At 55.3% G+C, this 10796-nt stretch overlaps 5 protein-coding genes across 5 annotated transcripts; 2 read left to right on the top strand and 3 right to left on the bottom strand.

Annotated features, from left to right (window-relative positions):
* Nucleotides 1–1089: 1089 nt before the first annotated feature.
* PG997_004634 (uncharacterized protein) lies at nt 1090–1737 on the top strand (the record flags this gene model as incomplete). The annotated part of the gene is made up of 1 exon (XM_066808949.1): nt 1090–1737. The coding sequence occupies one exon, from the start codon at nt 1090–1092 to the stop codon at nt 1735–1737; it is 648 nt and encodes a 215-aa protein (XP_066672567.1).
* Nucleotides 1738–2448: 711 nt separating this feature from the next.
* Nucleotides 2449–2992, bottom strand: PG997_004635 (uncharacterized protein; the record flags this gene model as incomplete). The annotated part of the gene is made up of 2 exons (XM_066808950.1): nt 2449–2615; nt 2824–2992. The coding sequence occupies 2 exons, from the start codon at nt 2990–2992 to the stop codon at nt 2449–2451; spliced, it is 336 nt and encodes a 111-aa protein (XP_066672568.1).
* A 2256-nt stretch (nt 2993–5248) lies between these two features.
* Nucleotides 5249–5521, bottom strand: PG997_004636 (uncharacterized protein; the record flags this gene model as incomplete). Its single annotated transcript, XM_066808951.1, has 1 exon — nt 5249–5521. The coding sequence occupies one exon, from the start codon at nt 5519–5521 to the stop codon at nt 5249–5251; it is 273 nt and encodes a 90-aa protein (XP_066672569.1).
* Nucleotides 5522–6730: 1209 nt separating this feature from the next.
* On the top strand, nt 6731–8110 carry PG997_004637 (uncharacterized protein; the record flags this gene model as incomplete). Its single annotated transcript, XM_066808952.1, has 2 exons — nt 6731–6778; nt 7067–8110. 2 exons carry the CDS (start codon nt 6731–6733, stop codon nt 8108–8110), a joined length of 1092 nt encoding a protein of 363 aa, XP_066672570.1.
* Nucleotides 8111–8494: 384 nt separating this feature from the next.
* On the bottom strand, nt 8495–10516 carry PG997_004638 (sugar transporter; the record flags this gene model as incomplete). The annotated part of the gene is made up of 4 exons (XM_066808953.1): nt 8495–9841; nt 9919–9931; nt 9991–10090; nt 10183–10516. The coding sequence occupies 4 exons, from the start codon at nt 10514–10516 to the stop codon at nt 8495–8497; spliced, it is 1794 nt and encodes a 597-aa protein (XP_066672571.1).
* Nucleotides 10517–10796: the final 280 nt, after the last annotated feature.

Here is a 10796-nt window from a genome sequence, read left to right on the forward strand (position 1 = left end):
GTACCACGACGATGCTGTAGGCAACCGGGATCGTGGAATCTTCTTGGGCTTGCGCGCGCGCGTCGCGCGTTAGGCGAAAATATCTCCCAACCCAACGAGTCCGAAGCACCAGGTTTCGGTTTCGGTTCCTCCTCCATTTCAGCTGCCGTTTGTGTTGGACCAGCGCATATCGAGGGGTTGGTTGTTGGTTCTAGAGGGTCTATTAATATCTACAAAGTTGTACACAGTTAACGCAATTGACACATTTGTTCGACCCAGGCTGCTGACAGCAAGCATCGTGTCTCTCCAGCCTGTCAGACGCGGGAAAATCCCATCTTGTCTCAGAAAAGAACACCAGGGCTTCCAAGGCCTCAAGAGTGCTGCGGTGCAAGTATACCTCTCCGAAATCAATCATCTATCTACAGTCTCGGAGTATGCAGCACAAACTCCAATGATTAGCAAGACTTTCATATCTTCGTCCCCCATGATTCCGCGAGTTACATATTCTCTTATGGTGCGGCAAGTTATATGCCCATGCACATACGCCTGGATGCAGGCAGGCATGGCCGATGATTCCGCAATTCACGCTGTTGCCAGAAGATCGACTAAATATCATGAATGTATCTGTGTGGTCCAGTATGTGATACCAGCATCCGGTACTGGTCCCCTTGTCCAGCGCATCCCTCGTGAGCCCTTTCGGCCAGACTCTTCCTAACTGGCGAGTTGTTCCAGATCTCGGGCGTCCCGTCGCTCTCTTCGTACTCCCTCTCATCCTGTATCAAAGAATAAAGAAATGGCCTACAATGCTCACCCCCATCCTCATACGATACCCTTTGTCCCTCGCAAATACCACCACAGTCGTGGGATCATGAAAGCGCCATGGCGCTTCAATGACATTGTGTATAAACCCCAAAACAAAGACGTAGTGACCTTGATAAGAACCAGGGGCCGTGACAGTTGTGATGACATGCTCTGACCTATTTCTGCGATCCCTATAAGCGACTACACCGATTGCATTATTCTTTCCATAAAAATTAACATTGGTTCTCGAACCATTGTTGCTTACTACACGGACTAGTTACTAAGGACACATCACCATACCCCTCCGACATGTTTGACTGCCTCAGGTGCTGCTTTGGCGGCCGTCAAAAGAAGGAGGAGGCGGAAAAGGACAACCGGCTCGATCCCGTCCAGCTCGAAGAAGAGTACCAGCAGATCCGGCGCGGCATGGAGGCCCGCCTCGCCACGGCCAGCATCCCCGAGCGGATCCGCATCCCCGACCTGCTCCGGAGCCAGGACAAGCAGTGGTTCCCGCCGGAGAAGGAGGAGGAGAACAGGGTCGAGATGGACGAGCAGGATCGGAGAGAGGAGAGACGGCGGGAGAAGGGGAAGGAGAAGGAGACGCTGCCGGTGGAGGAAGAGAAAGAGAAAGACGGCGGCGGCAGCAGCAGCAGCAGCGCTGCAGGATCTCCGCAGTTCCGTGCCTTGTCCCCCATGCCGATGGGGTTCATGCCCTCGCCGCCGATGACGGCCGTGCTGCAGCCCGTGCTGACGGATCTCCCAGATGAGATGAAGTTTTCTTCCTTGTCGCTTCACGAAGACGGCGAGGATTCGGATGAGGGGTCGGACTACTGCGGCTCTGATCGTGCTACTGAGGCCGGGGATGGCCCGGATAACGTGAGTGCGTTGGGGGAGGACGGAGGCGCGATCGAGGGAGCTGGCTTCGTGATCGGTCCTGATGATGAGGAGGAGGAGTAGGAAGGTGCTGACGAAAATTAAGAAGGAGATAGGTAAGTTAAAGGGGTAGGGTAGGTAAATGCTCACCGGTAAGTTGGTAGAAATAACATAAACGTGCGCAGAATACTATCTTAGTGCTGCTGTCAACTCGAAAGGGGCCCCTGCGACTCGACATGAGAAACAAGCCACAGAGCAGAAGCAGGCAGATTTACTGTCCGAGTAGAAGACTAGACCAGTGCCGTAAGCAATACATGCGTCAATGTCACAGTAGCGGGCAACGTTTCCGAATGCAGCAAAGCAGCAGTGTCACGTCTTTTCACAGTGGTCGTCGATGTATCGGGGTTTAGAGAGCACTCAACAGATTCTTTTGATCAAAGCAAGGAGCGACGGAAAGCTAGCAAAAACAACCAATCCCCTATACCGCGGTATCCATCCATCCATTTGTGCCAAAGGAATGTCTTTTCCCCCTTGCCTTCCCCGATGCGCCACTGGCTTATACATCATATACGAAAACCAGCTACCCAGTTCCAACCCATTGGCGAATACCTGTCCGCCCACTACTTTCTCCGTCCGCCCGCCCGTAGTCCTGTCCCCCGGGTCCTCCCCCTCCTTTCTGGATCATCATCATCGTCTATCCATAAAGCCCCATTGACTTTAGAGGGAGTAACCGGGGGAAAGGCACAGGCGTAGCTTTGGAAATAGCAGAAAGAAAGCTGGCTAGGTCGAGCTTGCTTATGCCGTGGTCAGGCTGCAGGTGACGCTGGTCTGAGTCTGGGGCGGGCCGACGTCCTTGGTCTCGCCGCCGCGGACGGTGGTGACGCTGCCGTCGACGCCCTTGGCGGTGCAGGAGACGTAGTTGGGGGCCTGGACGTTGATGTGCGAGATGCTCAGGGAGTTGTCTGTTGCGAGAAAGGTCAATAACTTGGTCTGTCGTGGCAGGAAATAGACAGCTTCAGGGGCTTGTTGGCAAGACAAGGGGGAGGGGGTGCTTCGCAGGGGGAAAGGGAAAGGGGCTGTCTTTTCCTCTATGCATTGCGATGAAGGGGAGGAAGGGGAAGGAAGTGACGACGAAGCGGTTTGTCTTGTCTGTTCTATGTGCCAACTTACAGGTGTCGTGAGAGTGACCATCAACCGCGACAGTGCGGGTGTAGGAAGCGTCCGCAGCGCCCTCGAACTTGACGGTGGCGGTGAGGATGCTGGCTTCGGCCTCGGGAGCAGGGGCGGCCATGGCGAGGCCAGCGAAGAGGGTGGTAGCGGCGAAGGTAAAGAACTGCATTTTGAAAGTTTTTGGGGTGTTGATGGTCTCTTGGGACGGAGATAGTGAAGTGCTTTGAAAGTGAGGTTGGTTGGGAATGTGTCTGAATCTGCTGTTGGATGCTGAGTGTGAGTCTGTTCTGTTCTGTCTTCATCATGAGGAGGTCGTCGTCCCCCTTTTATAACCATAGAACCTCATTTCTCATCGCCGTCGCTCCCTCAGCCCCAGGCTCCGTGATTCCATATTCCACCCTCTGGCTCCCTCCCGTCGTCGATTCCCATGTCGTAACTGCTTACTTCTCTGCTCGTGTTTAGGCATACGCATTCGGGCATATCTTGAAGGGAACCAACAAGGTCGCGCATCGTTCAGCTCGGGGTAGCCCGGCAAGCGAAAGGAAAAAACACCTGTGGTCTGCTGATGGCGGAGGTGAAAGCCACGATGATGCTAGGCATCACTTCGTCGTCCAGTCGCTGCCCGTACTTTCGTCCCCGGCGACGTTCGACGTCGTTCCCCTCCCTCCTTCAGCCATGGAGACCTATCGAAACTTGGGCGTATGGGGTAATACGGTAGGACTTGTCGAAGGCTCGATGTCCGGATTATCCAAGCCTCAGCTGCCCGCCCGCCTCTTGCCTCAGCCTCGCTATAGTATATGCACGCATACGTTTGCGGCTTACTCTCGTGACGGGCGTGTTCTGGTCCCTCTGTACGAGCGACCACCAACATAAGGGCTTATTTATGATGATGATAAGTAAGCTGAATCAGACCGACGGGGAAGGTGTTGTCAAGTCGAAGCCGAATCATCTCCCCCTCCCTCCCCTTCCACCCCCGCAAATAGGAATGTCGGCACATTCAAAGGAATCCGATCCCGGGTAGTTGTCCAGTTTGCCGGTTGCCGGACGAGTAAGCCTTTCACCAGAAGAATGGTGGCAGTGAGGAAAGGTCGGGTAAGATCAGCCGCTAAGAAGGTGACGACGCCTGAGAGGTATATGTGCTCGATAGCCGACATTTCGGTGTCAGATTATAGGCCTTGAATTTCACTGGTCGTTAAGAATACAGTCGCCATTTGAAATCATTGCGTGATGTCTGTCTATTGTTGAATGCTCTATTTTACAGGTGAAAACTATTCTATAAATGGACGATCAGTCCAATAGTATATGACATATTGCAGTGAGGCATAAGATACAGCCGCAACACGACTCGCGAGTCTCCGAGAAATCGTCTAGAAACATACACTACACACGTACCATAAATACGTATGGTCAGAGAGAGCTTATAAACTTCAAGAGGCAGCACTGTCCGAGGTTAACGTTGGCCTGACCTCAACTGCTGTACGACCTCAGAGCTTGTTTCAGATCGCTGCCTAATTCTACGATATAGCCAACGCCCGGGGAACAGCAGGTGTGCAGCCGTAGTTGGTGCTATGTTGCGGCGGACGGTGTGAGACACACCTCGCTTTAGAGAAAGCCACCAAGCTCAGCTTCTGGTACACAAAGGTCACACTCGCACGGGGACTCGGGCATCTGACCATCATCATACGATATAGGGGGGGTCTGCCCCTGACTCACAAATAAGAAGCAAGCATGATGCATAACATTCACAATATTCATAATGGCAAAAGACTGTTGGTTGTGTTTGTTGAACAAAAAGGATATGTTATTCATAGATGTGTAAGGTACTATATATGTAAATGTCATTTTATGACGCGCTGTCGATGACAAGTGAGGTGTCGTCCATACAATCTGCTTCCCGAGTGCCAGCTCCAGGGCGTCAAGGCCGAAGAGGGGCTGACAGGCGGTCCAGCGCAATGCAATGCAAGTGTGGTATAATGGTCTCAGCCTCAGACTCAAAAGGTGGCTGAGAGGCTTCATAAGTTCGTTAAAATTTTCCCCAATCCGATCCGGTGTTTTCCCATAAACTCCGCGAAGTAGTAGTTGTAGTGGTCCTGCCACACAGTCCCGTAGGAATCAGTCGAGAGTTGCGGTCCCTATTTTGGATTCGGGCCTTCTCGAAATAGAACAGGCAGGCATAGAGGACTGTAGAAGCGCCCGCGCCGGCCGAATAGCCGGAGTAAGGTAAGATGGCTGTCGTCCTCCCTGCATGTATCTCTCGATACCAGGAAGCATGTGTGTGTGCTAGGCCGTAGATTTGTGTCTTGTTTGGTTGTTTGTGAAAGTGAAGTGTGAAATCTGACTAGATCCCATCTCTACCGAGGTAGGTAGGCCGAGGAGAGAGGGGGTGTGTGTGCTAGTCCGAGTTGCAAAGATCTGGATGCTTCATCTATTTGATGTGCTTGGCGACAACGGCCAAGCTGCGCTCCCTGTTCATCTGGCGCTCAATCTGGGCACTGCGGCGAGCCTCACGGATGGAAGAACGGGTCCAGCCGAGGAGGACACAGGCCATGGTGAAGGCAGCGATGGGAGCTGCAAGCTTCTTGGATGTGACGGCGCCTCCCATTGGTGTGAAGATCTTAGTAGGCGTGAAGAGCTTGGTGGTGATGGCCTTAGGGGTGAAGACCTTGGCGGAAGTAGCAGAGAATCCTTGGGGAGCCATTTTGTTAGAGGTGGGAGGATGTGGTGAGTGAGATAGAGTAGAGATGGTTTGAGATTGAGTGATGATTGGAGTGGAGAGTGTGTTGATTGTTGATGTGAGTGATGATGAGATGATAGACAGCAGCTTGAGGGGGATGGACGGGCATTCTTTATAGAGGTGTCGTCGAGGGCCAAACTTACGGTGCAGCAGAGTATAACTCGGTGGCGACGGGCGGTTGCAGAGGGTCGCCGTTGCAATGGTTCGATTGTGCTCGCAGAGTGAAGCCTATGCGGATGAGTGCTGGCGTCGCAAGTGAGGGTCGGTATGAGGTTTGGCTCATTATGGAATGACCATGCTCTGAGATGATAAACAGGCCAGTCTCAGAATTGGCAATCAGTTTGGGCGGGGGCCTCAGGGCGGGACTCGGCGCGGCTCCCGGAGCGGGGCCCAGGCACACAAGCACTGGACTTACAGTAGAATCAGCCAATCATTCCCGCTCAGAGGGCTTTAGGCACCCACTGAGGCTGCTACCTGGGCCTGCCTCGACCCTACCTCGACCCTACAGCTAAGTTTAGCAATTGGCCAGTTCTGGACTGCTTCTCGACCCTCACGACCTTCACCCACGACTCCTCAGCACTCCTCAGCACTCCTCACGACTCCTCAGCCCATGTTTGCTGCACCGTCAATCTGGATATGCACATGGATGGGCCCCTTCCCTGACCGTTAGGCTCTCGCATCTGCTCTCATGTGCCGGCACCACGCCTGATCTGTACAAGCACCATCGCTTCTAGCGCTACCACAGTACCACTATCCCGTCCACCATCCCAGCTGCCGTGCGACCTTGCATTGCCATCTCCGACCTCTGACGGCACTGACACCTGTCCATTCCCAAGAGCCACCCACCACTCACCACTCACCACTCAAGCCACTGTCACCACTGTCATCCCATCCCACGCGCAATCCGCCGCCCGCTCCCCAGCCAAACCGCAATCTCCAGTATTTAAGAAGCACGGATTGTCACAGGAAACATCCTCGATACCACCTGCGACGCCCCTCTCTGCAGCTACCCTACACGCCTAATCGGCCTATCTGCGGTCGCTTGCCTCTGCCTCTGCCTGCTGCATCGATAGCCGTCGGGCCACGACTCGTATCAGCGCCCTCTTTCGAGTCCGCATGCAGCATAAGATCATGCTCTAGCCGACCATCGAACCACGACCTATATTGCCCAGCATGTCTTCAAACGTCCTGTCCCTACTGGGATGGACCTTCCTCCCCAATGTAAGCCGTCCGACCCCCCAGTCTTCTCGATTGCCGTCGATCTCCTTGCAGCGCGCCATCAAGAGGTGGGCGCTAAAACATGCAGATGAAGATGCAGCGCAGATAGGGAGGAGACACCCGCGGAAAGAAGAGCATGCCTCCCAAACAAAACAAAGGCCGTCGGCCCCTCTTTCCCTTCATGCGAATACGAATGCATGCACTGAATGCTTGCGCGTACCGCCAAGCAGTTGTGCCAGACTGCATAAGGACCAGAAAACTGACATGATTTCTCTCTTCCCTCGCCTCTAGCTAGTAACCGGTTGGGTGCAATCCATCTACTACGGCGTGACGATCCGCGCTGGCTCGCCACGCCCGCAGCCCGGCTCCCCCAAGTACGCCGAACACCGTCGGCGCATCCATATCCTGGTCGTGTCCGCCTATCTCCTCTACACCCTGTACGAAGCCGACTGGGAGCTGCGGGGCGCCTCGACCTTCTACCAGGACCTCGGCGTGCCCCTGCGCGCCACAGAGCGCGAGGTCAAGTCGCGCTTCCGACGGCTTGCAGCTCTGCACCACCCGGACAAGATCGGCAACAACGGTATCGGCGATAACGGCGAAAACAATGTTGGCGACTACTTCATCCACCTCAAGACGGCCGCCGACACCCTGACGGACCCGGCCAAGCGCTTCGCCTACGAGCGCTTTGGCCCCGACGTGGTGTCGTGGAAGAACTGCGCGACGGTGCGCGACTACGTTTCGCGCGGCGCGCAGCAGCTGGTCCCTCACTACGGCGTCGCGGCCGTCGTCATGTACGTGCTGGGCCTCTTCGGCTACCTCGAGTGGGGGCGCTACTGGCGGTGGCTGACACTGGTGGTCCTGGCCGTCTTTGAGGTGTACGCCGTGACAAGGCCGCGCTTCCCCTGGCTCGTCGGCTCCGTCGTCAACCCCCTGCTCGTCCGCTTCACGACCCACCCGCCCTACCTGCCGTTTCAGGTCATCAGCCTCGCCCGCAAGTGCAGTATCACCCTCTACATCGCCTTCAGCCAGCTCGGGCCCCTCCTGCGGCCCCAGCAGCAGGGCGTCGCCACCACGGCCGAGAAGCAGCTGAAGCAGAACCTCGACCGCCTCGAGCAGACGGCGCGCGCCATGGACGCCGACGCCGGCCGCCTGCTCGAGCTCGAGATGACCCCCTTCGCCGGTGACCCCGAGACCATCACGAACATGCGCACCAAGCTCAAGGAGTGGCTGGTGCAGAACACGATCCGCTCCGACCCTATGGTGCGTGACGCGCTGGGCAGATCATTGCAGAAGAGAAGAGTCGACGCTCCCGCAGGAGCACGAGGCACAAGATAAGATGGAGAAGGAAGCAAGCAATTTTTCGAAAAGATGCAATAGATCATATACCAAAATTAGATCAGATAGATGTAGTTTGACCAGAGAGTTCTCTCCCTCTTTTGTCTACCCTTTATCGCAACAATAGAGTACCCATACGCCTTAACGCCCTGCCATTCCCTGCTACGTGTACGTCACATGCAATATGTACCAGTGTCATGACTGAAAAAGTAATAATCAGGATGTCCGTCAACGTAGTCCCAAGTATACCGTCCATCTACCACCACTATACAATCTAATGACTCGAACGTAGTAACTTTTCCCAAACACATTCTATATAAAGAAGCCTCATTTAGTTCAAATCAGCAAAGGATGAAAAACGACGTATATATAGCAAAAGCTCTTTTATAGCCTTTGTCTTCCCCGGGTCTCGATCGGGATGAAGCAGATGCAGACAAAGGCGCCGAGGATGAGCGCCGCCGAGAGGTAGATGGGCAGGACGGTGCCGTCGCCCGGCAAGATGGCGGCGAGGACGGGGGCGATGAGGCCCATGACGCGGTTGAGGAAGCTGGCGACGCCGGTGCCGGCGCCGCGGACGGGGGCGGGGAACATTTCGGGCGTGAAGGCGTAGAGGACGCCGTACATGATGTTCTGGGTGAAGGCCTCGACGCAGGTGAGGAAGAGCTGGGCGTTGGGGGTGGTGCCGAAGGTGACGAAGAAGAAGAGGAAGACGGCCGAGACGAGGGTCGAGATGGCGAGGGTGCCCTTGCGGCCCAGGAAGGGGGAGGGGTGGTCGACCGTGTAGGCGGCGAGCAGGCTACCCGGCACGCCGACGGCGGAGATGATGGCGTAGTTGCGGTACGTCTCGGCGTTGCTGGCTTCGGTCATGGTGGCGGCGCCCCCGTCGGCGGGCGACGTGGAGACGCCGTGGGACAGATACTGCGGCAAGAAGGCGTTGAAGAGCGGGTAGCCCATACCGATAGTGGCCCAGCAAAGCCACACCAGGGTTGTGGCCATGCCCAGCTTGCGATTGCTAAACAAGGGTCGGATGTGTTCGCCCGAGAACGCAGCAAGGTTTTGCTTGAGGACTTCCTTGGTCGAGAGGCGGGCTGTTGACCTCTGGACGGCCTCCATGTCGACAACTGCATCAAGGATATCTTCGGTGAGCCAGGTCTTGCAAGAGTTCCGGTAGGCGATGCCGTGCACCACCGCCACCGCCTCCGCTTGGCGGCCCTGCGAAAGTAGGTATTTCGGGGACTCGAAAAGATGGAAGACGAAGAAGCGGATGAAGAACATGACCAAGGTGATCATCCCGATGGCGAAGATGAACGAGCGCCACCCGAGCTCGATTGGCTGGCGAGAGATGTAGTACCAGGCCACAAAGGACGATGCCAGTTGGCCAACGGGCCACCATACCGACAGCAACGTCAAGAGCGCGCTCGACGAATCCGGCAAGAACTCCAAGAACAGCGCGCCATCTACCGGTAGGTTACCACCTACGCCCGTGCCCACGCACGCGAATAAGAAGCACAGGGCCCCCCAGCTCGAAGCGTACGACGACCAGATGCCGAAGACGGCGGTGATCAGGAGAGTCGCGTTGAAGGCGATGCGGCGTCCCAATATGTCAGAGCCCAGGCCCCAGCAGAAGCTTCCTACACACAGTCCTGCATATAGCGCACTTGTCGTGTATCTCACTGTCTTCTCTGGAACGCCAAATTCCCCTGTCAAGGATGGCAACGTCAGAGAGACGCCCTAATCTCAGTGGTTAGAATGCGCTCCAAAGTTGTTGCACCAACTCCCCATGGGAAATATTGCCATGATTTACTTACTTGGAACCATAGACTGTCGAGGGTTAGCACAAATGTTCGATATGTTTTGAAGGCAGGGGGTGGTGAACTCACTTGTCTGCGAACCAGCCAAACCCACATAATATGAAGAGTTGCCAGTTGTATCTGCCCATGCCTATATCCTGGATGGCCTTGTTGATGAGTTTTGATTTTACTGCAACCTCGATTAGTGTACCGTTTCCCACGCAAGTTTGCAATATACTCATGCCATTAGCATATCGCATGGCTCTCTTGTCGCAAACTTACACTCGTACTCGGTCCAGACGCGGCCCCTCTCCCCTTGCCTCATCTCCCTCCGCAGGCCCTCGATGGTATACTCAGCGGCGCTCATCTGCAGCATGCCCATGCCCTCGCCGCTCTCGCGGTCCTTGTCGGCCTCGTCGTCGTCCGCCTGCATCAGCGGGTCCGCGCCCTCCCCGTCCTCCTCCTCCCCATTGCGGCGCTCCTCGAACTCGGTGCGGCCCGACCGCGCCGAGTGGCTGTGCAGATGGGCTTCCTCGAGCGGGACCAGGACGCCGGCGTAGTCGTGGACCGACTCGGGGCGGTACTGGAGGAACCTCCAGCCCAGAAGTCGTACCATGGTCGCTTAGTGCTGCACTCCTCCTCCTTTTCTTCTTTCCTTTTTCTCCCCTCGTCGTTATATAGGATATGCTCCTATACAATGATATCGAAAACCGCCGTTTGATTACAGTTACAAATAATGGTGGATTTGCTTTTCCCTTGTGTTTGTGTCGTCTTTGCTGTTTCAAGACGAAGATGCAGAATAAAAGATGAAACAAATGTAAACGCTTTAGGTCATTTGTCCTTCCCTTCTCTTCTGGTGGTGATAGCTAGCAGCAGCACTGAAAACGGTGAAAATC

This window comes from Apiospora hydei (genome assembly GCF_038363865.1).
Source record: "Apiospora hydei strain CBS 114990 chromosome Unknown utg000004l_segment0_segment0, whole genome shotgun sequence".
Lineage (NCBI taxonomy): Eukaryota > Fungi > Ascomycota > Sordariomycetes > Amphisphaeriales > Apiosporaceae > Apiospora > Apiospora hydei.